Source organism: Pelophylax lessonae, assembly GCF_965119305.1.
Source record: "Pelophylax lessonae genome assembly, chromosome: 3".
Lineage (NCBI taxonomy): Eukaryota > Metazoa > Chordata > Amphibia > Anura > Ranidae > Pelophylax > Pelophylax lessonae.
Window position 1 is genome coordinate 405,925,370 of NC_138770.1, and position 26,672 is coordinate 405,952,041.

Here is a 26,672-nt window from a genome sequence, read left to right on the forward strand (position 1 = left end):
CAGATTCTGAGATGGTCATTGCAGCTGCAGGTCCCTCTGCAGGGGCTGTTGTCTCAGGTAAAGTTCCCTCAGACAGTGAGGAGGACGTTCATGCTTCCGCCATAATTCAGGAAGAAGCATTGGTGGACGCACTAGTTGTGGCGGTTCGGGAAACCTTAAGACTTGAGGTTTTACCGGCAGAGGCAACTGAAACAGAGATTCCCTTTGGTACTAACAAACCCACCAAAACGGTGAAGGTTTTTCCTGTACCCAAGTGTTTTGGTAATAAAATTAAAGAAGAATGGGAGCATTCTAAGCGTACCTTTACTATTTCCAAGCGCATTGCTAGACGCTATCCGTTTGAGGAATCCCTCATTAAGAAATGGACGGTACCACCAGTGGTGGATCCACCCATTTCCAGACTGAATAAAGCCACGGTTATTCCGGTGGAGGACGCTTCTTCCTTTAAGGATCCGGTGGATCGTAAAGTAGAAGCGGAGTCCCGCACTATCTTTTCCCTGATAGGGTCAGCCTTTAGACCAGTAATTGTCATTGGTTTAGTGTCTCAGACATTAACGGAATGGGCGAGATTGGTGCGCCAGGACCTGAAGGGGAAAGATATCCCCCAGGCAACATCTGATTTGATGGAACAGATTATACAAGGACTACAGTTTATCTGTGACGCAGCCTTGGATGCTACCCCCCTATTAGAGCATGCATCTATGTCAGCGGTAATCCTCAGACGTGTGCTGTGGTTAAAATGCTGGTCAGCGGACCTAGGTTCCAAAAAGACCTTGACGAATCTCCCCTTTCAGGGGAATCGCCTATTTGGGGCCACCCTAGATGAGATCATTAAGGATGCCACTGGGGGCAAAAGCACTTTTTTGCCACAGGCTGCTAAAGCTAAAGGACCTCGTAACAAGCTTTACCTTTCTCTACCGCCCATAAAGGGTTCGTTCGCTCAGCTGGAGCAAGCGGGAAGGGCAAGACTCCTCCAGGAGGGTTCAAGAAGGGCTGGTCGGACAGACAAAAGACCGACTCAGCCAAACCTGAAGCAAAGGATTACACAGCCTGAAGGTGCGCCCCCACCCGGCTTGAGGGTGGGGGGGACGTCTTCACCGGTATTCAGGGCATTAGATCGAGCATCGACCACTGCTACCGGTGCAATTCTTCCCTTCCAACATCTAAGTACTACAGGGAGCGGTAGTTACCGTTCCCTGAACAGATCATTTTCTTTACCTTTTCCAAAGATTAGCCTCAGTTCCCCACAAGAATCGGATCCGGTTGAACAGACAGACCAAGGAGCCTCTAGCCGGGTGACTTCGGTCCCTGTGGTTCAACCAGGAGAAATGTGTGTGGGAACAGTGAACGATCAGACTTTGTCGGATGGCCGGGGCCAGATAGCTCTAGGGCAGCCTGGTTCGGATCCAGTCAGCGCCAGTTGTCCTGGAAATTCTAGGATGGCCTCTTCAAGCCGGTCTGGCCGACTTGGAATGCTAGTCGCGGACGTTCCTTGGGAACTTCTTCTCAGAGAGTGTCTGCGGTCTCAAGGACCGATCTTCCATCGTGCTTTACAGTCGCTGGTTTTAATGGCCTGGCCATTGAGACCCAGGTACTGAAGGACAGAGGTTTGTCAGCTTCAGTTATTCCTACTCTAATTAAGGCAAGGAAAGCGACTTCCAGCAAGGTCTATTATCGCACATGGAAGACTTGTATCGCGTGGTGCGAATCGTTAGGAATTCCTCCACGTACCTATTCGGTGACCCGAATATTGGCCTTTCTGCAAAAGGGGGTTGAGCAGAAAATAATCTTGAGCACCATCAAGGGTCAGGTTTCAGCATTAGCAATCTTCTTTCAGAAGCCTTTGGCTACAAAATCCTTGGTGAGGAATTTCATCCAGGGGGTGCGGCACCTGGCTCCACCAGTCCGCGCACCCTTACCGCCTTGGGATCTTAATTTGGTTTTGTCGGTTCTGCAGAAACCTCCCTTTGAAAACATCAGGGAGATTCCCTTGCTGACTTTATCCCAGAAGGTAGCCTTCTTAGTGGCTATCACTTCTGCACGCAGGGTGTCAGAACTGGCTGCATTGTCATGCCAGTCCCCATACTTAGTGATTCATAGGGATAAGGTAGTTCTTCATCCTAAGCCATCCTTTCTTCCAAAGGTGGTTTCAGACTTTCATCTGAATGAAGATATTGTACTACCTTCCTTGTGTCCTCAGCCCAATCATCATCGGGAACATGCGTTGCATTCCTTGGATGTGGTTCGGGCAATCAGGGTATACCTAAAAGCTACGGAATCGTTCCGTAAGACGGATTCACTTTTTGTGATCACGGATGGCCCCAGAAAGGGGTTGCCTGCATCTGCCGCGACTATCTCCAAATGGATTAGACAGACGGTGGTACAGGCTTATTCTATTAAGGGTCGGAGTCCTCCGTTCCCTGTTAGGGCGCACTCCACTCGAGCGCTCAGTACTTCCTGGGCCTTCCGCCATCAGGCGTCAGTGTTCCAGGTATGTAAGGCGGCCACCTGGTCGTCGGTACATACCTTTACAAAATTTTATAAGATTGATGTGATGGCATCGGCGGATGCCTCATTTGGCCGCAAGGTTTTGCAGGCCGCAATTTGAGGAGACCGGCGGTCTACCTCGAGGGTTTCTTTCTGTTGGAATTTTCTGTTGAGTCTCATCTTTGATTGATGAGCATTGAAGACTTCTAGTTGGCACCGGTTGGGCCTTCTAGATTGGATTTAATTTCCATTTTCCCACCCCTCATTTGTGGTACTGCTTTGGGACGTCCCGAGTGTGTTGAATCGAGGACTACGTCTGTCAATGTGCGACAGAGAAAAATTGATTTTTGTAAGATCTTACCGTAAAATCCTTTTCTCTTAAGCTCATTGACAGACGTAGTACCCGCCCCTCTATTTTGAGTTGGGTTGGGTTAAATTCTCTAAACACTGCTTTGTGACATAACTGATTTGCTGTAGCAGAGAGAGAGAGAGGATATACCCTCTGGGACTGCCCCTAGGGTGTAACCAGAGTGTTTTCTTTCCTGTCTAGTCCTCCTGTAGAGGGCAGCATAACCCGAGTGTGTTGAATCAACGAGGACTACGTCTGTCAATGAGCTTAAGAGAAAAGGATTTTACGGTAAGATCTTACAAAAATCAATTTTTACACCCCGTTCACACTACGGCGGATCCGACTTTGGGGCGACCTGTGAAGTCGCATGCAGCGCGACTTCGTCACAACTTGCACGGACTTCATAAAATGAATGTCTATGCAAGTCGCTCCAGGTCGCCCCGAAGTAGTACAGGACCCTTTTTCTATGTCGGAGCGACTTGTGTCGCACCTATTAGAACGGGTCCTGTACCGCACAATGGGAGCGTGACGGACCGCGACGTCAGGCTGACAAGTCGCGGTCCAAGTCGGATCAGTGTGAATGGACTCTTACTGAATGTTTGGTTAAAAACAGTGCCTGGATTAAAGCCAAAATAATTCTTAGGTTACCCCCAGTTATAAGATGCTTTCTGACAGGGTCTAGAGACAATGTTTATAGGCTGGCATACACAGGGTGAATATCAGCCGCTATCGGCCAGTTCAACAGAAAGCGGCTGACATTTGGCCAGTGTGTACAGCAGCCTGTACTATGCTATGCAAGTACAGCGATCTCCCCGCTGGGCTATTGTGTTCTGACAGGGAGACTGCTCCCCCCCACACAGGTAAGCGCTCACAGCCAGTGGGGGGGTGGGCAGTCCCCATGTCAGAACACAATAGCCCAGCGGGGAGATCGTTGCATTTGCATCGCAAAACTAGTACAGCAAGATCCTCAGTTTTCTTTTTGTTCAACATAGTGGGCTAAAAATATAAAACAGCCTTTGTGTACCAGGCATATGTCGATCGGAAGGGTGGTCTGATCTGCCTGATTATTTTGTTTATCTCTGAAGCGCAATCAGCCAACAGACCAGACCTACAGATACAATACTGACAGTATAATCACCTGATCTGACTAGATTGAGTGACTGCCATCTCATGTCTATGGGTAGTTTTAAAGTGTTCCCACAATCTTTTTTTTTTTAAGACCACTGACAATTCGCCAGGATGGCTCAAAGCTTATCTTGGTGTGCTACAATGAAGGAACTAGGGTTATACTGCTTGGTCAACTGAAGGCAAGTTGTGTTATTGCAGTTTATCCTTGAAGCAGTATTAAACCCAAAAGCAAACATGTATGATTGTTATTAAAGCTTACTAGTTCTTAGGTGTGATGGCTCCATTAGTTTTGTTTTTACACTTTCTTCCTTTTCCTTTTTCTCTTACGTCCTCTGACAGACACAGCTCTCCATAGTTTCTTCACCAATGGGTAATGCGCCATCTACAGGAGTAGATTAGGCAGTGAAACTTTTCACCTGACACTCCTATAGGGGCTGTCCTCATGACATTACCCCAGACACACTGTGCTTACTAATCAGTTTCTTGCTGCCTAGTGAAGGAGTAGGACCTAGGTTTCCCTGCTGGGACTTCGGTCTCAGTTTTTTATTTTCTTTTACAAATGTTTGTTTCTTTCTCTTTACTCACTTTCGCTAGCTAGTGTCAGGGGGATCCTCCTGGTGAACTACAAGCGACAGCCGGGCTGGGGTTTCACACTGGATAATCTAGATCCTTATGGTCTCCCAGCTTGGCCAACTAGCGTGAGCAGGTTGTGGTCCGCCCAGGCCTCGCTACGACAGAGCCCCAACGGATGGGGACGAGCTTGCGAGCAGATGCTTCACCGGGATGTATCAATCTGGAACGCCCTGAGTTGCAGTGTACCCCTTTCTGGCTGGCAGCACCCCCACTCAGGGTGGGAGGTGAGCTGTTTCGGAGCGGAGCCCTTTGGTCCATGATATGGTGAGTGATGCAACGCCCCCTGTGTCCCTGGGACGGATATCTGTGGGGTGGATGTGGGCCCACTCCTGGGGATAACAGAGCTGTGTCCCTCTGAAAGATCTCCCAGGCCTGTCAGGCCACTGGGGGCGCTATAGCAGCGTCTGACTCCTGGGGGGGGGGTATTGTGATTGTTACCGTGTCCTGGAGGGTCCTCTTAGGTGTGGGCATAGGCCGCTTCTGTGTAAGGGCAGCGGCCATTTTTACTAGCTCCCTGTGTGTTTTGGCACCGTTTTCGGCCGCCATTTTAAGTTTGGGCATGGGTGCTGTATGGGTGGCAGCCATTTTCTCTGAGCTTCCTATACTTTAACATTAGGCACCATTTTGTGTTAGCCTGGGTGTTCACAGGCACTGCTCGGCCTCTAGTGTTTTTTTTTTTTTTTTTGTCACTTCCTGTCAGGCATTTTCTGCAAGCTGAAGACAGACCCAGCGCTGCTGCTCCAGGAGGTTAAAATACAGGTGCCTTCTGTCTTGGTGGGCTTTCCTAGGGCACGTGTTGCTCCTGCAACCTTAAAGGGGGATACCGCAGAGCGGTATGGCGCAGTATCTCACGCGGCCGTGATTTAAAGGGACAACGCGCTTTTTTTCTTTACTACTGCAAATGGAGTGCCGGGACATGAATTCTCCCTCAGACTTTACATGTGCACATGCCGGAAATTCCGGATCGCTATCCCTCATGTCTCTTGTCAGCAGCAGTAGAAAACTCTGGCATCCACACTGGATCTTGTGATATTACAAGTTGCTATCCAATGCCCCCTCAGTCCTCTGGATCAGAACCTGATTTGGTTGCCACGGACACTGCCCTCCCTGAGGGATCCCTGCCCGGGGAGGAGGATGAACCCCCCTCAGCTGTGGCGCGGGAACGCCCTTTGGTGGAAGCATTGATTTGATCAGTAAGTGAGACATTGCATGTAGATGATGAGCCCACACAGTCAGGTACAGCGGGTTGTCTTCGGCTCACACAAAAGCCCAGAAGTCGGATAAGGTTTTTCCTTGTCCCGAGGATATTCACAATGGCGTGAAGGAGCAATGGCGAAGCATTAAGCACATGCTGGTGGTGCCCAAGCGCCTTCAGCGCTGTTGTCCCCTTGCACAGTGTGACCTGTGGTGGATCACACTGTTTCCCGGATGAATAAATCCACTGTGTTTCCCATGAAAGACTCCCGGTGTTTAAGGACCCGATGGACAGGCGAATGGAATCCCTGTCTCGCCACCCTGCATGTGATTGGCAGGTTCGATTCTCAAACCTGTTTTCGCCTCCGTCCTATTTTTTTTCAGACCGTTACGGAATGGGTCCAGGTGCTTATGAGCCATGAGCCCAGGCCATGGTGTACCTGTGGGCTGCGGCCCAGGACGAGGCCCCTCTGGTTGCCAGAGTGTCTGCGGTGGGGGGCGCAATACGTCGCATGGTGTGGCTGAAGAGCTGGTCGGCAGACCAGGCTCCTAAGAAGGCTGTGGCTGCTCTTCCCTTTTTGGGTGAACGCCTCTTTGGTGACTCCTTGGATGTGTTCAGCAAGGGTCTAACAAGGGGGCTTTATCGTGCCTCGGGGGCGCAAGTACATGCAAGCCATTCAGAGCCTCCTGAGGAAACAAGAAGGCTTGATCGGGTAAGCCCAAGACTGGTCAGTCCGGTACAAGTCGTCCTCTGGATGAAGGGACACCCTCACTCGGTTCAGGGGTGGGGGGACGTCTGCGTTACTTTCGGGAACCCTGGACGTCTCTGATTTCAGACAAATGGGTTCATGAATTGATTCATACAGGGTACAAGATCGAATTCTGGTCTCGCCCATCGGACAGGTTCCTTCCATCAAATCTCCGTCTGTCTCCGGATTGTTTGATCGATCTCAGGGGGGGCAATGCAGGATCTTCTTGCACAGGGCGTTATTGTCCTGGCTCCTCAGCGGGACTGGTATTGGGGTTTTTACTCAAACCTGTTCACGGTGCCCAGGAAGGAGAGAAAGGTGCTTCAAATTTCTGGACCTCAAATAGCTGTACCGCCTTTTGCAGGTACAGACTTTTCGGATGGAATCCATCCAGTCAGTGGTGGCGTCTTTGCAACAAGGGGATTTTCTGGCCTCCATCGATTAAACGATGCGTATCTGCACATCCCTATTTACGTGGGTCACCAACGGTATCTCCGTTTTGCGGTGGCAGAAGAGCACTATCAATTTGTGGCAGTACTCTTTGGTCTAGCTGCCGCTCCCAGTGTCTTCACCAAGGTTTTGGCCCCGGTGCTGGCTTTGCTCCGCAAACTGGGGATTGCGGTCCTCGGCTGTCTGGACGATCTCCTGTTAAGGGCGAGCTCTTGTGCCACCCTGTCGGGCGACCTGGCATTCACAGTTTAGGAGTTCGGGTGGACCATCCACTTCCAGAAATCTGCGCTGACTCCGTCGGTACGACTGAGTTATCTGGGCATGGTCTTAGACTCCGCTCGAGCGAGGGTCTTTCTTCCAGGGAAATTACTACAGACCTTGCAGGGCGAGATCAGGATCCTGATAGACAATGATCTCTTCTCCCTGCGGACCTGTATGGAGGTCCTGGGGCTGATGGTGTCGGCCCTCGAGGCGGTCCCATTTACCCATTTACATGCAAGACCTCTGCCAGCAGAGATTCTTGCCTTGTTGAACAAGGATCCGCGGCCCTTGGACAGGATGATCTGTCTAAGCCGTCTCGCGGGGTCAGAGCTCTCGTGGCTTCTGTTCCCGCTCTGAGCCAGGGCAGGTCCCTTCTGCCGCTATTGTGGACAGTGATCACCACGGATGCCAGCCTGACGGGCTGGGGTGGAGTACTGGACACCCTTGTGTCCAGGTAATGTGGTTGAAGGTGGAATAATCTTTGCCTATCTATGTCCTGGAGCTCAGGGCAATCTAACTCTGTCCGCTCTATTTGGTGCCTCGGTTACACGGTCTCCCGGTTCGGGTTCCGACCAACATTGCCACAGCTGTGGCTTACATCAATCACCAAGGGGGCACCAAGAGTGCCCGGGCAGCCAAGGAAGTGGCCGAGATTCTGACTTGGGCCGAGGCGCACGTTCCAGCCCTCTCTGCAGTTCACATCCCAGGTGTGGAGAACTTGCAGGCGGGTTTCCTGAGTCGTCAGGTTCTGGATCTCAGGGAGTGGTCCCTGCATCCGGAGATTTTTTTTCGCCTCCTGTGTGACCGATGGGGAACTTCAGAGGTGGATCTGTTTGCGTCTCGTCTAAACGGACAGGTAGAGCGGTTTGTGGCCAGGACTCAAGATCCTCTGGCCGATGCCGCGGATGCATTGGTGGTGCCTTGGAGCCGCTATCGGCTGCTTTATGCCTTTCCTCTGATACAACTGTTGTCTTGGTCCCTCCGCAGGTTGGTGTTGGAGGAGGTGTGGGTGTTTCTGGTGGCACCAGACTGGCCTCGCCGGTCTTGGTACGTGGCCTTGGTAAGGGTGGCCGTCGAGCCTCCCTGGCGTCTGAGAGAAGATCTGTTGTCTCAAGGACCGATCTTCCATCCTGCTTTGCGGTCGCTGGCTTTAACGGCTTGGCTGTTAAAGGCCAGGTGTTGAGAGACAGAGGTCTCTCTGATGCTGTGATTCCTACCTTGTTGCGAGCTAGGAGGGCTACTTCCAGGACAATTTATCATCGTACTTGGAATATGTATATTGCCTGGTGTGAGTCGCATGGGTTGCATCCTCGTTCCTTTTTGGTGGCAAGGGTCTTAGCTTTCTTGCAGAAACAAGTGGAATAATCGTTTGGCTCTGGGCATGATTGAAGGTCAGATGTCGGCCTTAGCCATTTCCTTCCAATATCCCTTGGCAACTAACTCCTTGATCGCAACTTTATTCAACGGGTGCGTCATCTGGCTCCGCCAAGGAGATCCCCTTTACCTCCGTGGGATCTGAATTGGTTTTGTCTGTTTGGCAACGACCTCCCTTTTGAGAATATCAGAGAAATCTCTCTGCCTTTGTTGTCTCAAAGTTGCCTTTCTGGTGGCTATCACCTCTGCTCGCAGGGTGTCTGTGTTGGCGGCTCTGTCTTGCCGTTTGCCTTATATGGTTGTTCATAGGGATAAGGTTGTTCTGCAACCTAACCAATCTTTCCTACCTAAGGTGGTGTCGGTTTTCCACCTCAATAAAGATATTGTTTCTCCTCCGACAGTCGCCGCCTCTCTAAGTCATCACTGTTGGGTATTGACTTCCGCTCTGCAGGAGTAGCTAGGCATATAGACTTAGTCAAAAGACAAAAGGCATGAGCATATACACACCCATGGGGGCTGTCCCATCTGGTCAATACCCCCCTGCATAACCACTCCCAACTCAGTTTTTAATCTGCCTAGCGTCAGGAGTAGTCAGGCTTTCCTGTGCTGGGGCTTCAGTCTCAGCCTTCCTAATCTTTTATTTGATTGTCAGTTTTTTCTTACTTTACTAGCTGTTTATTTTGTCAGCTTCTAGTCGTTTCTTCTGATGAAGATGGATCATGCGGTGCTGGGATTCGGACTGACCGCCCTGGTTCTCCAGGGCAGAAGGGTCAGATGGACCCCCAGCCCGCCATCGAGCGTTCAGCTATGGTTCGCCCTGGCATTACGAACTACCCATCCCTGCTCGCTGCAGGGATGCAGCCGTGAGGTGGCTACCTCACAGGACACATCTGCGATGCTGCAGTGTCATGTCCCTGGCTCACGGCACTCCCTGTCAGATGGGGACAGCGGTTTTCCGTTCATAGAGGCATCCCACGCCATCAGGTACAGGTAAGTACCTCTGTGTGGGGCCTCTGTCTGGGGTGGCAGTCTGTGTTGCTGTGTGTTCCCCATGTCTGTACCTGTGTGGCTCCCTATGCGGTCCCTGTGGGGATCGCTTGTGCAGATACTGTATGTTTTCTGGGGGTCCCCTTCCCTGTGTCACTTCGGTGCATTGTTGGGGGTGCAGACTTTTTTTGTGCGGCGACCGCATTGGTGTATGTTCGCGCGGTTCGCCATCTTGGCTATGGGCAGGCATGTGTAGCTTCCCTGGGGGCGATACTGCATGCTATTTTGGCGCCATCCGCCGCCATTTTGTGGGAGGTGGAGGATCGGTCCGACCGCATGTTCGGCGGCCATTTTGGCGTAGCCTCCAATGCATCCCTATGGGGCAGCCATTTTTCCTAAGTCTGGCAGTCTATAGTTCAGCCTACTTCAGCAGCACTTCCTTTCCATCTGCAGCAGGACATCGGTAGCAACACTCTGCAGGTTATCGCTCTCAATTTTCCTCTGTATTATCGCTTCTGGCTCAGTTTTCTTTTCTCCTTTTGGGGTCTTTGTCACTGTAGCTGTAGCGGTGGGCTGCGCATTCCGCATCGATTTTAAAGGGGCAGTTCACATTTTATTGCACTGTTTGTTTTCTGTAACCTTGAGCAATGGATTCTCAGGATAGCAAATTCCCCCCAGCTCTGGTGGAGGTCCCCAGTTCTCCTGTGGCCCCGCAGCGACCCGATTTGGCTGCTGTGGTGGCGACTTTGGTGTGTAATATGGAAATGCTGATGTCTGAACGTGCTGCAAAAAAGCGGCCCAGATTGTCTCTCTCCTCTGATTCAGATGGGGATATGGCTGCTGCTGCGAGCGTGCCCTTTTCAGGGTCCCGCTCATCCTTGGACCCCCCGGGGTCTGAGGGGGAGGCTGAGGTGGAGGGGATTGATACCTCCTCCCCAGGGTCACCTGAAGAATGGGCGACCATAGATGAGTTAATGTTTCTGTAAAGGAAACCTTACATTTGGAGGATGAGCCCTGTCCTCCGTGCGTTGTGTCCTCATTTGGGACGCACAGGACCCGCAAGTCGGCGCAGGTTTTTCCTTGCCCAGCTGAATTTCATTACACTGTTAATGAAATGTGGCGCACGTTGAAACGTCCATTCCTGGTTCAAATTGCTTTATCCTTTTGCGCCGGCTACGGAATCACGATGGTGTGTGCCTCCGCAGGTGGATCACACTGTGGCCGTGTTAAACAAGGCTACCTTGGTTCCTACTGAGGATACCCCGGTTTTCCGGGATCCCACGGACCGGCGGTTGGAGTCTCTAGCCCGCCATTCCTCCACGGTGGCGGGTTCGTTGCTCAAACCCGTTTTTTCACGTCCGTTTTGGTGGCTCAGGCGGTGGCTAATTGGACTAAGATGCTTAGGAGCAATCTCGTGTCTGATGGTGTTCCACCTGCCCGGCTGGAAATGGTGGATCAGATCCACCAAGGAGTCATGTATTTGTGTGTGATGCGCCTTGAATGAGGCCCCCTTGGTGGCTCGCCTCTCTAGTGTAGTGGTGCTTAACCGGCGACTGATATGGCTGAAGAGCTGGTCGGGCGACCAGTCCTCACAGAAAACAGTTGCTGATTTTCCCTATGCTGGCTCTCGCCTTTTTGGCGAGGCGTTGGATACCCTGGTGAAAGGCGTCACGGGGGGCAAGAGCACTATGCTGCCCCAGAACCCGAAGAACAAGTCTTTTCGAGGCAAGCGGGGTTCTGCGCCTAGATCCACTCAGGGGTCCTTTCTTGCCTTTCGGAATCAATCCAAGGGCAAGCCCTTCAATGCCCAGGGCAACCAGAAGAAACCCTGGGCGGGTAAGCAGAAGTCGGGTACTACCGGCTCGGCAGATCAGTCAGCCTCTGCCTGAAGGGGCGCCCTCACCCATTTCAGGGGTGGGGGGACGTTTGCGCGGTTTCCTCCAACCTTGGCTGCTCCGGATATCGGACAGGTGGGTTCAGGAAATCATTCGATCGGGGTACAAGATCGAATTCCTTTCCAGGGCGACGGAGAGCTTTTTTCCCTCAAATCTTCACCTGCCTCCGGGGCGTCTGCAGGACCTACACCAGGCGGTACAGGACCTTCTTGCTCAGGGGGTGATTGTCCCGGTGCCTCATTGGGACAGGTTTCAGGGGTTTTATTCAAATCTGTTCACTGTGCCCAGAAAGGAGGGAAAAGTGCGTCCTATTCTGGACCTAAAATCGCTGAACCGCTTAGTGCGTGTTCGGAAGTTTCGTATGGAGTCTCTCCGTTCAGTGGTGGCCTCTCTGAGCCCAGGGGAATTCCTGGCTTCGATAGATCTGAAGGATGCGTATCTGCACATCCCCATTTTCGAAGGTCATCAGCGGTACCTTCGGTTTGCTATCGCAGAGGACCACTACCAATTTGTGGCGTTACCTTTCGGTCTCGCTTCGGCACCCAGGGTTTTTACCAAAGTGCTGGCGCCGGTTCTGGGCCTACTGAGGGCACAGGGCATTGTGGTCTTGGGCTATCTGGACGATCTCCTTCTGAGGGCACGGGCTAGCCAGGACCTAGTGCGCGATCTGTCCACCACGGTACAGACGCTCCAGGAGTTCGGATGGACCATCAACGTTCAAAAATCGGCGTTGTCTCCATCGGTTCGTCTTCCCTATCTGGGAATGATTCTGGACTCTGCTCAGGCAAAAGTGTTCTTGCCGGAGGACGAGATCAGGTCCCTCAGGGACAATCCGTCCTCGTCACTCAGGACCAGTATGAGGTCTCTGGGGTTGATGGTGTCAGCCTTCGAGGCGATACTCTTTGCTCAGTTTCACACGCAGCCTCTCCAGACGGAGATCCTGGCCAGGTGGGACAGACTACCTCTGTCCCTAAATCTGAGTGTCTCCTTGAGTCGTCAGACCAGATTGGCTCTTCTGTGGTGGCTCCAGTCCCCGTCGGTGGCGGAAGGCAAGTCCTTCCGTCCATTGGTGTGGACGGTGATTACCACGGATGCCAGCCTGTCAGGCTGGGGTGGAGTCCTGGGCAACCTGTCTGCCCAGGGCACGTGGTCGGTGGAGGAGTCCTCCCTCCCCAATAAATGTGCTGGAATTGCAAGCGATAAAACTCTGTCTCTTCCAGTGGTCGGACCGTCTTCAGGGCCTTCCTGTCCGAGTACAGACGGACAATGCTACCGCGGTGGCTTACATCAACCACCAAGGGGGCACCAGGAGTGCTCCTGCCGCCCGGGAGGTGACCGACATTCTATCGTGGGCCGAGACTCATGTCCTGGCGATCTCAGCAGTTCACATTCCGGGTGTGGAGAATTGGCAGGCCGACTATCTGAGCCGCCAGACCCTGGACCAGGGGGAATGGTCCCTGCTCCCGGAGGTATTTCAAATGCTGTGTGCGAGGTGGGGATCCCCGGACGTGGATCTGCTCGCATCTCGACTAAACCAAAAGGTGGAAAGGTTCGTGGCAAGAACGCGCGATCCGCTGGCAGTCGCCTCGGATGCGTTGGTGGCCCCTTAGCATCAGTATCGTCTGATGTATGCCTTTCCTCCGATTCAGTTGCTGTCCAGGTTCCTCCACAGGCTAGCCTCGGAACAGCACCTGGTGGCTCCGGACTGGCCACGCCTCCGTGGTGGCTGCCCATGCGGGAAGATCTCCTGTCTCAGGGTCCGATCTTCCATCCTGCTTTACAGTCGCTGGCTTTAACAGCCTGGCTGTTGAGACCCAGATCCTGAGGGACAAGGGTCTCTCCTCTGAGGTCATCCCTACTCTTGTCAAGGCTAGGAAGACCTCCTCTGGAAAGATTTATTACCATACCTGTAAGGCTTACTTCGCCTGGTGCGAGTCCAGGGGGTTCTCCCCTCGTTCGTACTCGGTGTCGAGAGTGTTGGCCTTTCTCCAGGCGGGAGTGGACCAGTGCCTGGCGCTGGCCACGATCAAGGGCCAGGTGTCCGCACTGGCTATTCTTTTCCAAAGCCCTGTGGCGTCTCATTCTCTGGTTCGCACCTTCATTCAAGGTGTGCGACATTTGGCTCCTCCCAGGAAGGAGCCCTTACCTTCGTGGGACTTGAACTTGGTTCTGTCCGTGTTACAACGTGCTCCCTTTGAAAACATTTGGGATATCTCGTTGCCTCTGCTGTCTAAGAAGGTTGCCTTTTTGGTGGCGATCACTTTGGCTCGCAGAGTGTCGGAACTGGCAGCGTTATCTTGCCGTACTCCGTACTTGGTGATTCACCGGGATAAGGTGGTTTTGCGTCCGCAGCCCTCCTTTCTTCCTAAGGTGGTCTCTGAGTTCCACATTAATGAGGACATTGTCCTGCCCTCGCTTTGTACAAAGCCTAAGCATCCTAAGGAGGTTGCTCTGCACACCTTGGATGTTGTCAGGACGATCAGGGTTTACCTGTCGTCTACGGAATCTTTTCGTAAAACTGATTCCCTCTTTGTCCTTCCTGAGGGACCTCGGAAGGGCATGGCTGCATCCACAGCGACTATTGCCAAATGGATCAGACAGACCATTGAACAGGCTTACACCTTGAAGGAACGGGTTCAACCCTTCCCTGTTAAGGCGCACTCCACCAGATCTGTGAGTGCGTCCTGGGCCTATTGGCATAGGGCCTCGTGGCCCAGGTGTGCAAGGCTGCGACTTGGTCGTCGGTGCACACTTTCTCAAAATTCTACAAAGTAGATGTTCTGGCATCGGCTGATGCCTCATTTGGCCGCAAGGTTCTCAGTGCGGCAGTGCCATGATGGACCCTTGTGTTTTTTTTCTGGGTCCCTGGCTGTTGGCATTTGCTTTCCTGGGCTGTTGCTCCTGTTGAGCATTTTTTTTCTGTTGCCCAGTTGGTTCTCATACGGTGCATGTAAGATTCCTTTCTCTGATGTGGGTACTGCGTTGCCTTTTCTACGGTTGCGTCTCCCACCCCTCATGTCTATACTGCTTTGGGACATCCCAACAGTGATGACTTAGAGGGGCGACGACTGTCGGAGGACGTAAGAGAAAACTGAATTTTTGTAAAATCTTACCTGTAAAATTCCTTTCTGAGTCCTCCGACAGTCGCCGCCCCGCCCCTCTTTGGGGTTCTTATTACCCACTGCTATGCTACCAAACTGAGTTGGGAGTGGTTATGCAGGGGGGTATTGACCAGATGGGACAGCCCCCATGGGTGTGTATATGCTAATGTCTTCTGACTAAGTCTATATGCCTAGCTACTCCTGCGGAGCGGAAGTCAATACCCAACAGTGATGACTTAGAGGGGCGGCGACTGTCGGAGGACTCGGAGACAGGAATTTCACAGGTAAGATTTTACAAAAATTCAGTTTTTTCCCTCGCTTTGTGTGAAGCCCAAGCATCCCAAAGAATTTACTTTGCATTCACTGAATTTGGTTCGGGCCATCAGGGTTTACCTGTCGGCCACGGAATCCTTTCGGACATCTGATTCGCTGTTTGTCCTTCCTGAGACATCTCGTAAGGTTTCGGCTGCGTCTGCTGCAACCTTATCGAACTGGTTCAGACAGACTATTGTTCAGGCCTATTCATTGAAGGGTCAGGTTCTTCCTTTCCCTGTGAGAGCGCATTTTACTAGGATGCTGAGTGCCTCTTGGGCTTTCGCCATCAGGCTTCTGTGGCTCAGGTGCGTGGAGCGGCGACCTGGTCGTCTGTGCACACTTTTACAAAATTCAACAAGATTGATGTGATGGCATCCTCGGATGCTTCCTTTGGCCGCAGAGTTCTGCAGGCCGCTGTTTGCTGAAGAGGTTTGTTGTTCTCTTTATGGGGTGAATTTTTGTTCTGGGGCAAGCTCCTGTTGGTTTTAAAGAGCTTTCTGTTGACCTGTTGGCTATGTTTTCAAGCCTTGATGAAACATTACCGGTTGTTGGTTGCGTTCTTCCCACCCCTCATGCCTACACTGCTATGGGACATCCCATTGGTGAGGAAACTATGGAGAGCTGCGTCTGTCAGAGGACGTAAAGAGAAAATTGGATTTTTGTAAGAACTTACCGTAAAATCCTTTTCTCTGAGTCATCTGACGGACGCAGCTTCCGCCCCTCTATTTTGGGGTTGGTTCTGTCTTCTTTCACTGCTTGCTATGAAACTGATTAGTGAGCACAGTGTGTCTGGGGTAATGTAATGAGGGACAGCCCCTATAGGCGTGTCAGGTGAAAAGTTTTCTGAAAAGTTTCACTGCCTAATCTACTCCCCATTGGTGAAGAAACTATGGAGCGCTGCGTCTGTCAGAGGACTCAGAGAAAAGGATTTTATGGTAAGCTCTTACAAAAATACTATTTTTTTTTTTTAATTTGGTGATCTAGCCAGTATGTCTTTTTTCAATACAGCAAGCTGTCCTGCAGATGTAGCAGTTACAGGGATGAGACAAACCATTTACCACTGACAGGGTTGTTTACAATGATCAGCTTTTTTTTTATTTTTGTACAACCTTTATCCCAAAAAAAGGAAAAAAACTGCTATAACTGCTTATAAAGTGTTGGTTGGTGCTTGGCTTTAAATTTTTATTATTGTATATACCCGTATTTATTGGCATATAACACGCACTTTTTTCCTCCTAAAAATGGAGGGCAAAACAGCAGCGCGTGTTATACGCCGATATAATAAAAAAAAAAAAAAGGCCAGGCAGCGCTAAGAGGCAGAGGGGAGCGGGTCGGGACGAGCAGAAGGAAGGACAAGCGGTCGCTGTCATAGGAAGTCCCGCCTCCTATGATAGACAGCACAGTGGCCCAATGCCGGGACGTGTAACGTCTATCTTAGGCATCGAGACTTCACATGACAGTGGCCGCTCGTCCGCCCTTCTCCTCGACCCAGCCCGCCCCCGCTCAGTGCAATGGTGCTGATGAGGCAGCAATACTGGACACTGCGCTGGCGAGGAAGCAATACAGGACACTGCGCTGGCGATGCTGTATTTGACACTGCGCTGATGAGGCTGCATTCATGGGCACTGGTGAGGCTGCATTTGATTAAAAAAAAAGTTCTGAGTTCAAAGCTGTTTCAAATTTAAGCTTTTTTCCTAAAATATACCTCCTAAAATTAAGGTGCGTGTTATACGCCGATAAATACGGTAAATCTGCTAGTACATCTGCAGTTACATGCAATACAATACATTTTTGGTTTTGGGTTTAATACTGCTAGAAGGCCTTGTGCATGTGTGCTTCCACTTGTATAGAAGCAGTGTGTACAGACACTTCTACAAAGCATTTGCAAAGCTTCCAGGCAATTTTGTTGAGGATTTTAAAGCACACTTTAGCATTAGTTTGGATGAGAGCAGGGCCATCCCCAGCATAAGGCCGCCTGAGGGCGCTAGGAGAGGGGGCGCTAAAGCCGGGGCTTCTCTCAAGAAATGCTAATCCTGGTCCTGCCCCTGCTTGCACATTTTCCTCGCTCAGAACAGCAGCGCACAGTGACAGGCAGCACAGCCCCGTCACTGACAACTACAGAGCTGCCTCCACACTTTTCCATCTCCTCTCCCGGCCCCTCCTCCTCCTCTTGCAGTGAGTTGCAGGGCAGACGATGGCTGTTTGTTTCTCCCCCTCCAGCCCTCTCTGTAAACAACCCCCTGCCATGGAGTCCCACTTCCAGTCCAGCATAGATACAATTGCCGTTGAACTGGAGGTGATTAGGATCAGAGGGAGACCAGGGGGAAGAGCCGAGTGAGACCAGAGGGGCGGGGCCAGCAGGCACTGATATGGTACAGATGACGGTCCTCTCGGGAAGGTAGGGCATTGATGAAATGCCTTTTTATGCCAGGCTGTGTATACTTTTATTATACAGCCCACTGCATGTACATGGGGATCCTCTCTAGGGTGAACAAATGGGGAAGAGAGAACAAGGGGAAAAGAGTGATGGGGGCAGTGGGGGGGGGGGGAGAGGCTTTGCTCAGTGGGGGATCTGTGAGCTGATCCTTGCTGAGCAGTGTGGGACAGAGCTCACTCTGCTCTATGGGCGGTCGGGTGTAAACAGACTTTGTTGACCGTTTACACCCAACTACAATTTGATCCAATCCGCCCAGATGGAGAGGATCAGATCCCCTTCCAATTTTATTTAGTAGAGCAGATTGGATTGAAGATTACACCCGCTGCTCCAAGAGAATAGAGGGTCCAATTGGGTCCACCTGAAAAACACAGGCGGATCCAATTGACTGCTCATGTAAAAGTGCAATGTGATCGATCTAGAGAACAATTAATATATGTATGTTCCAAAGTGCAGTAAATACATTTCATACAAAAAGTCCAATGAAATTGTGTCATGATAAACTTGTGCAGATCCACTGCAAGCTACTTGCACCAACTTCAGTGTAACATCACCAAGACCACACCATCTGCGTACCAAAAATTGTGGTTCTCTTAAAGCGGAGTTCCACCCTGGGACGTTTTTTTTTTTTTTTTTATAAAAATACCCCCGGGACAGTCAGGGCTAGTACATTCCACAATGGCTAGCCTCTGATCTGTCCCGGGTTGCACTTACCTTTTAGGACAAATACTTACCTTGAAAAAGTATTGTCCAGCGCTGCCATCTCAGGTGTGGGCAGCTTGAAGCCAGCGCGATCCTCTTCTGCGTCCTCTTCCGTCTTCTTCGGTCCCTGCACCGGCCCCGCCGTCACTTCCGGGGCGCGCGCGTCATCCCTCCACAGCTTCTGAGCATGCCCAGAAGCTGTTTAGAAGGGAATGACGCGCGTGCACCGGAACTGACGTCGGGGCCGGTGCAGGCGCATTGATTCCTGGGAGCGATGACGTTCAGCTCCCAGGAATCATTGCAAAAGCCAGGAAGTGACGAATCGCCGTGGCCGCCGAGGGGAGGAAGAAGGAAGTAAGGTAAGTATATTTTCTCTACGAGGTAAGTAAAAAAATTGCGATTATCCATTTGTTTTTCAGGTGACCCGGAGCGAGAAGATGGAGGTAAGTATAATTTTAGGGTGGAACTCCACTTTAAAATTGAGGTCATGTGTGCTTGTCATTTGCCAAGTATTTGCAGCCACTTCACTCAAAGTAACAATGCAGGTATGATGGCTTTCTCCCAAAAGCAGCCTTTCACCACTCTGTCCAGTCCAGTACCAACCACAGGAAACCCCGTATATGGAAAGAATAAAGCATACTTTAGTGCATTACCAAGCCAATTAAACGATTTGTTTCTTTATCCTAGTAAAGTTTGCTGTAAGTACAGTACTTTTATAAAGCAGCACATTCTGTCCCGCTAATGCACTATAGAGTGCTTTATTCTTTCCATATACAGGGTTTCCTGTGGTTGGTACTGGACTGGACAGAGTGGTGGAAGGCCGCTTTTGGGAGAAAGCCATCATACCTGCACTGGTGCTTTTTGAGAGAAGTGGCTGCAAATACCTGGCAGATGACTAGCACACATGACCCCATAAGTTTATGAAGTAAAATTTTTGGGTAAGCAGATGGTATGTGATTTGCCTTGGTGATGTTACACTGAAGTCGGTGCAAACAGCTTGCAGTGGATCCACACAAGTTTACCACAGCGCAATTTTATTGGACTCTTTATATGAAAGGTATGTTTTATGCATATTATTTATTGCACTGGCACTTTGCACCTATATTATTCTTGATATCTATAAAATTGCAATTTATTGTGGTTCACACTTATATGATGGATGTTTTTTCTTTGTTTCTGTTTGTCTATGTAAGATATTTTGTATTACTGCAATTTTTTTTTTTTAACTTTGAAAGCACTTTGATAGCATTGAAAGATATTAAAAGGAACAGGGCACCTAATTTTTATATAGCAAAATATTTTGGTGTTGATGTATTTGGGACACTGATATATTGTAAGGGGAATTCTGCAAACTCTGTTGTAAAGAGTAACTCTGTAAGGGGGGCTTTGTCACCAGAGCCCCTTTTCATCAGTGTTTCCCATTACAGTATAAAGTAGAACTCTGCGGATTCTGATGAAGGGGCTCATTCAGACAGGTTCGGAGTCCCCTCCTCCCAGCAGAGCTGCTGTCTGGGGTCTGGGTGGTGGAAGAATGGTGGAGGGGGCACCAAAATGCACCTTTTGCCTATGTACACAAAAATCCTGGCACCGGCCCTGGATGAGAGGATATTAAACAAAGATTTTAATAGGAACATATGCTGTCACTTTAATCAAGCAACAAGTTACAGTCAGCCCTCACATTTTAGATGTGACCTCTAATTGGAGCTGAAGGCTGTTTTTAGGTTCAACAAAGAGGTCTGAAGCTTTTGAAAAATATTGCAAATGTTTTCTTAAAGCTTATTGTACACATTGCTTTTATACAGCCTGCCTCCTGTGTGTACAAGGCCTTAAAGCATATTTGAACCCATAGGGCCCTTTCACACGGGCGTTCCGTATGTCCGCAAATCATCCTATTTTTTTGCGGATGATTTACGGACATAATGTAGGTCTATGGGATTGCGGATGTCAGCGGATGACCATCCGCTGACATCAGATATTCTTCCTTTCAGTTCTGTTCCGTTTTTTGGAACGGAACAGAACCCTATTTTTCCTCCGTTCAAAAAACGTAAAGGAAGCAAAATCAGATGTCAGCGGTGTCATCCGCTGACATCTGCAATGCCCATAGACTTACATTATGTCCGTATATCATCCGCAAACGGATGGGATGATATGCGGACATACGGAGCGGATGACACAAGTGTCATCCGCTCCGTGAAAAAAAAAAAGTCCCGCAGCGGGGCAAAAAAACGGAGCGGCCGTGTGAAAGAGGCCTTACCTTGTGAAACAACCCATTCTGTTTAAAATCGAAGGCAAAACGTTTGTGTATACAGTTGGGTGCATAATTATTTGATCCCCTTCGGAATTTGTAAGTTTGCCCACTTACAAAAAAATAATGGGTCTATAATTGTATAGGTGTATTTTAAATGATAGAGACAGGATATCAACCAAAAATCCAGGAAAAACACATGATAAAATGTTATAAATTGAGTTGCAGTTCAGTGAGTAAATTATTTGATCCCCTACCAACCAACAAGAATTCTGACTCCCACAGACTGGTTACAGTATGTGGTACACAGATCAGTCCTGTCACTTTAAGAAGGTGTTCCTAACAATAACTTGTTACGTGTGTAAAAGATCCCTGTCCACACAGAATCTTTCTTCCATTTATACCTCACCATCATCGGCAAGACCAAAGAGCTGTGGAAGGACATCAGGGACAATATACACCTGCACAAGGCTGGAATGGGCTACAGCACCATCAGCAAGAAGTTTGAGAAAGACAACTGTTGCAGTGATTATTCGCAAATGGAAGAAATATAAAGCAAATATATAATTACACCTAAAACTAGTTCATCTTGGTTAAACACAATGGTTTTAGTTATTTATGTTCATTTGTATGCTAACAATTTGAAAGAACCCAAACACTATATTTATCTTGTTTCTTTTCTTATGCTAGGTTGGTGAAAGATGCTCCCTGGGATGAGGTACCCCTGGCACATTCTCTTGTGGCCTTTGCCACTGCTTATGACTTTTTGTATGACTCTTTTACTAAGCACCAAAAAGAGCGGTTTCTTGAGGTCATTGCCAATGCTTCCGGATATATGTACGAAACGTCATACAGAAGAGGATGGGGGTTTCAGTATCTCCACAATCATCAACCTACCAACTGTGTAGCACTGTTAACAGGAAGTTTAGTCATGATGAATCAAGGTGAGATGTGGCAATAACAATTCTTAGTTATCCCGTTCGTGTAGTTTTCTTAGATCCTGTTTTCTTTTATTCAGTAATATTTGCAAAAAAACTGAGCATACAAATTAAAGGGGATGTTTGGAGTATATTAACCATTTGCCTACCGTAGACCGTCCTATGTTGTCCTGGGCTTTAAGTGGTGATATCTGAATGATGCCTGCAGCTGCAGGCATCATTCAGGTATCGTTTTTTTCAGATGGCGATTCCCTGCAATAAAAAAGCAATCATAGCCGCTTGATTCTTTTTACAGGTGGTGGGAGGGGACATCTGAAGTGATGTCGTGTGTTGAATTGTTTTGTATGTAGTCTAACCTTTCCGACCATGCGTAGTCTTGCTCTTGAAATTTTTTTCGGACAAAAACTGTACTAATTAAATGAAAATCGGACGTTGTGTTCACGTACGATAAAAATTTTATAGCCTCCACATCCAGTTCTTGTACAAAAATTTGTAATCGGCTGTCAAAAGCACCATACTAAAGATCCGAAAATTGGCAGATCATTTGCCGGACAAAATTTTACTTCCGATTTTCTTACCGTGTGTACGGGCCTTAGTCTTCTTTTGCAGGGATGAAAGGGCCTTGTTTTTTAGATGTCCTGGAGAGATTTAGGCAGCAAACATACTCCAGTCAGGTTGTGATATTAATACAAGTTATGAAATGTTAACATTTCATTTTATTACAGGGTACTTGCAAGAGGCTTACTTCTGGACAAAACAAGTTCTCACCATAATGGAGAAGTCAATAGTCCTGTTAAATGATGTGACGGATGGGTCACTTTATGAAGGGGTGGCCTATGGCAGCTACACCACCAGATCACTTTTTCAGTATATGTTTCTTGTCCAAAGGCATTTTGATATCAACCACTTCAACCATCCTTGGTTAAGAGAGCATTTTGCCTTTATGTACAGAACTATCCTGCCAGGTATGAGACATTAAATATTGTGGTGCATTTAAAACTAACTTTATTTTCTTATGAAAATATGTCACTGTCTGTGTTGTTTAACTTGTCCTATGGACTACAGGATTTGATTTGGTATTTGGAGTCTGCAGTGGCCCCAGTAACAGCATGCCACACATTATGGGAATGTTACGGCCAAGGTTTAAAGCCACTATGTAGACCTCCTTTCCTTGCAGCAGTGAACAAGGTTAATAAGTGGACATATTCCCTTAATGAATCATATGTATGAGTTCACTCAAAATTGATTTTTCCACACCCTGCATCTGCCAATATGGCTGTACAGGAATTTGTTCAAAGGGATGACTTTTTTCAATCCTCAGCTATCCAGTGCTCATGCCCTTTAGCCTGGTTTAGGATGTATAGGCAATAATTGGGTTGCATGGTTTAGGATGTATAGGTATTAAAGGTATACTCTGTTGGTTACGCTGAATGGAATTATACAGGTATACTCCATACATTGGGAAGTATATTACACTGTGTTGTTGAATCAGCCTTTCACAAGATTAGCACAGCCCTCACATTTTGCACAACACTCACATTTTTGTAAATATTTTATTACATCTTTTGATGTGACAACACTGAAGAAATGACACTTTGCAATGTAAAGTAGTGAGTGTACAGCTTGTATAACAGTGTCAATCTGCTGTCCCCTCAAAATAACTCAACACACAGCCATTAACCACTTTAGCCCCAGCCCTATTTCGGACACTTTTTGTTCACAAGTTAAAACCAGTATTTTTTCCTAGAAAACTACTTAGAACCCCCAAACATTATATATATTTTTTTAGCAAAGACTCTGGAGAATAAAATGTCGGTCATTGCAAAATTTTTTGTCACGCGGTATTTGCGCAGCGGTCTTTAAAACGCCATTTTTTTGGAAAAAATTTGAAAAATCACATTTCACTGCATTTAAAAAATACTAAACAGTAAAGTTAGCCCATTTTTTTTGTATATTGTGAAAGATGATGTCACGCCGAGTAAATAGATACCAAACATGTTACGGTTTAAAATTGCGCCCCCCCGTGGGATGGCGACAAACTACGGTCAATAGAGATCTCAATCTGCGACGCTTTAAATTTATTTAACGGTTACCAGTTTAGAGTTAGAGTGTAGCTCTTTTTTTTAAATTATTGCCCACGCTCTGGCGATCGCGGCGATACCTCACATGTGTGGTTTGAACAGCGATTTCATTTGCGGCTCGACTTGCGTATACGTTTTTTTTTGTGCGCGAGCTAACGGTGACGGGGACGGCTAAATTTTTTTTTTTTTTTTTTTTCCTATTTATTTTTTCTTTTTTTTTAAACTTTATTACAGGTTTTTAAAAAAAAAAAAATCTGATCACTTTTATTGCTGTCACAAGCAATGTAAACATCCCTGGTGACAGCAATATGTCGTGACAGGTACTCTTTATGGAGGGATCGAGGGTCTAAAAGACCCTAGACCCCTCCACTACACTTCCCTGTATGCAAAACGCCGAAAACGGCATTTTTGCATACAGCCGTTTTTCAAATCTGCCGCCTTTTGCAGCACAGTAACCCGGACGTGACGTCATGGACGCCGCCTCCGGGTTACGTCATCGGAGACCCGATCGATGCCGTTTCCGGCATTCATCGGGACTCCATCCAGCCGGCGGACGTGCCGGCTGGGTGCTCGGGGCTCCCGGTGGGACGGTAGCCCCGAGCAAAGCCGCGGAAGGCGGCGGGAGGGGGGGGACGTCCCCTCCCGCCCCCCCGGGTAACGATCGAGCGGCTCCCGAGCCGCATCGATCGTTACCGACGGAAAGCCGACCGTCGGCTTCAAACAACGGTACCGGGATGATGCCTCTAGCTAGAGGCATCATCCCGGTATAACCCCGCAAAGTCTGATCACGTAGAGGTTACGTGACTGGTAGTAAAGTGGTTAATGTCTAAACCTCTGGCAACAAAAGGGAGTACACCCCTAAGTGAAAATGTCCAAAATGGGCCCAATTAGCAATTTTCCCTCCCCAGTGTCATGTGACTCGTTAGTGTTACAAGGTCACAGGTGTGAATGGGGAGAAGTTGTGGTCAATTTGGTGTTATCGCTCTCACTCTTTCATACTGGTCACTGGAAGTTCAACATGGCATGTCATGGCAAAGAACTCTCTGAGATCTTAAAAAAAGAGTTGTTGCTCTACATGAAGATGGCCTAGGCTATAAGAAGATTGCCAAGACCCTGAAACTGAGCTGCAGCATGCTGGCCAAGACCATACAGTGGTTTACCAGGACAGGTTCCACTCAGAACAGGCCTCGCCATGGTCGACCAAAGAAGTTGAGTCCACGTGCTCAGCGTCATATTCAGAGGTTGTCTTTGGGAAATAGACGTATGAGTGCTGCCATCATTGCTGCAGAGGTTGAAGGGGTGGGGGGTCAGCCTGTCAGTGCTCAGACCATAAACTTCATCAAATTGGTCTGCATGGCTGTCGTCCCAGAAGGAAGCCTCTTCTAAAGATGATGCACAAGAAAGCCCGCAAACAGTTTGCTGAAGACATGCAGACTAAGGACATGGGAATACTGGAACCATGTCCTGTGGTCTGAGACCAAAATAAATGTATTTGGTTCAGATGGTGTCAAGCATGTGTGGCGGCAACCAGGTGAAGAGTATAAAGATGAGTGTGTCTTGCCTACGGTCAAGCATGGTGGTGGGAGTGTCATGGTCTGGGGCTGCATGAGTGCTGCCGGCACTGGGGAGCTGCAGTTCATTGAGGGAACCATGAATGCCAACATGTACTGTGACATACTGAAGCAGAGCATGATCCCCCTCCCTTTGGAGACTGGCCGCAGGGCAGTATTCCAACATAACCCCAAAAAAACCTCAAAGACGACCACTGCCTCGCTAAAGAAGCTGAGGGTAAAGGTGATGGACTGGCCAAGCATGTCTCCAGACCTAAACCCTCTTGAGCATCGTCAGGAGCTCAAGGTCTCTAACATCCACCAGCTTTGTGATGTCGTCATGCAGGAGTGGAAGAGGGCTCCAGTGGCAACCTGTGAAGCTCTGGTGAACTCCATGCCCAAGAGGGTTAAGGCAGTGCTGGAAAATAAAGTTGGTCACACAAAATATTGACACTTTGGGCCCAATTTGGACATTTTAACTTAGGGGTGCACTCACTTTTGTTGCCAGCAGTTGAGACATTAATTCATTCTTTGCCATTACGTGCGATGTTGAAATTCCAGTGACCAATATGAGAGAGTGAGAGTGATTACAACAATTTGACCACAACTGCTTATTCACACTTGAGACCTTGTAACACTAACGAGTCACATGACACCAGGGAGGGAAAATGGCTAATTGGGCCCAATTTTGACATTTTCACTTAGCGATGTACTCAGTTTTGTTGCCAGCGGTTTAGACATTAATGGCTGTGTTGAGTTATTTTGAGGGGACAGCAAATTTACACTGTTATACAAGCTGTACACTCACTACTTTACATTGTAACAAAGTGTCGTTTCTTCAGTGTTGTCACATAAAAAGATATAATAAAATGTTTACAAAAATGTGAGGAGTGTACTCACTTTTGTGAGATACTGTATGTGAATGTTAGCTGTTTAAGTTGAGGGACCTATTATTTCAGCCAGTTTAACTTTATATACTTGTATACGAGCCTATAAAAGCCTTGAAATATAATCTATATATATATATATATATATACCAAAGTTGCTAAGGGTTTAAAAGATTAAACTCTATGCACATGAGTTCTGCCCATGAGCCACTACAAGTGCTTAGACCATCTCTTGGCCACAAATATCACCATCATGGCCTCCTATTGAGGTGGTTATACTGATATCACAACTGAGGCTACAACTGTGATCCCAGTACTATTTTTTTCGGCTGGCGATTCTTTATGTAAAAGTGGTCCGAGCAGCTATTCAGTCACTGGATCACTTTTCAAGCAGCAGAAGGGGGTCCCCCTGCCTTTCCCTTGCTCTCTTGTCTCATCGGAAGCCTGGGACTGATCCAAACGGTGGCATTGGCTTCCTTACACACAGTGAATGGAAATGATGTTCCTCCTTCTGCGTGACTTTAGAAGCAACAGGGATTTCATCACTTCCAGTTTGTTGAGAAGCGTTCCCGGCTTCAACAGCAGCAACAACACCAGACCAATCTCTGGTGATCAGCTGCTTTGGAAGCCAGAGGAGAGATCTGGGGTCTCATAAACCCCAAATCTCTCCAGGAAGAGGACCTTTCACAGCCCATGCTATCAGAAGGGATGTTGTTCACATAATATTTACATAAGGTTTACATGATATTTAAATTTAGATTTAGTTTGTTTTCAATCATTCGACCACCAGAGCCCCTCCAACTTATTCACAAAGATAGTATTTTTAAACATCGGAGCAATGAGGAAATGGTCTGTGTCATTCCCGATCCTTCTGTCACCATGCGTGACTTGAAAAAGTGTCACATGGGGCAG

The 26,672-nt window shown here is 48.6% G+C and overlaps 1 protein-coding gene across 2 annotated transcripts in view; it reads left to right on the forward strand.

Annotated features, from left to right (window-relative positions):
- The window catches only part of DSE (dermatan sulfate epimerase), a 116,869-nt gene that overhangs the window by 75,572 nt on the left and 14,625 nt on the right, over window positions 1-26,672 (forward strand). For both annotated transcript variants that reach the window (XM_082249563.1, XM_082249564.1), the window contains exons 3-4: window positions 20,995-21,248; window positions 21,968-22,207. In XM_082249563.1, coding sequence (XP_082105689.1) covers window positions 20,995-21,248; window positions 21,968-22,207 — 494 coding nt within the window. The remainder of the gene's footprint in view (window positions 1-20,994; window positions 21,249-21,967; window positions 22,208-26,672) is intronic.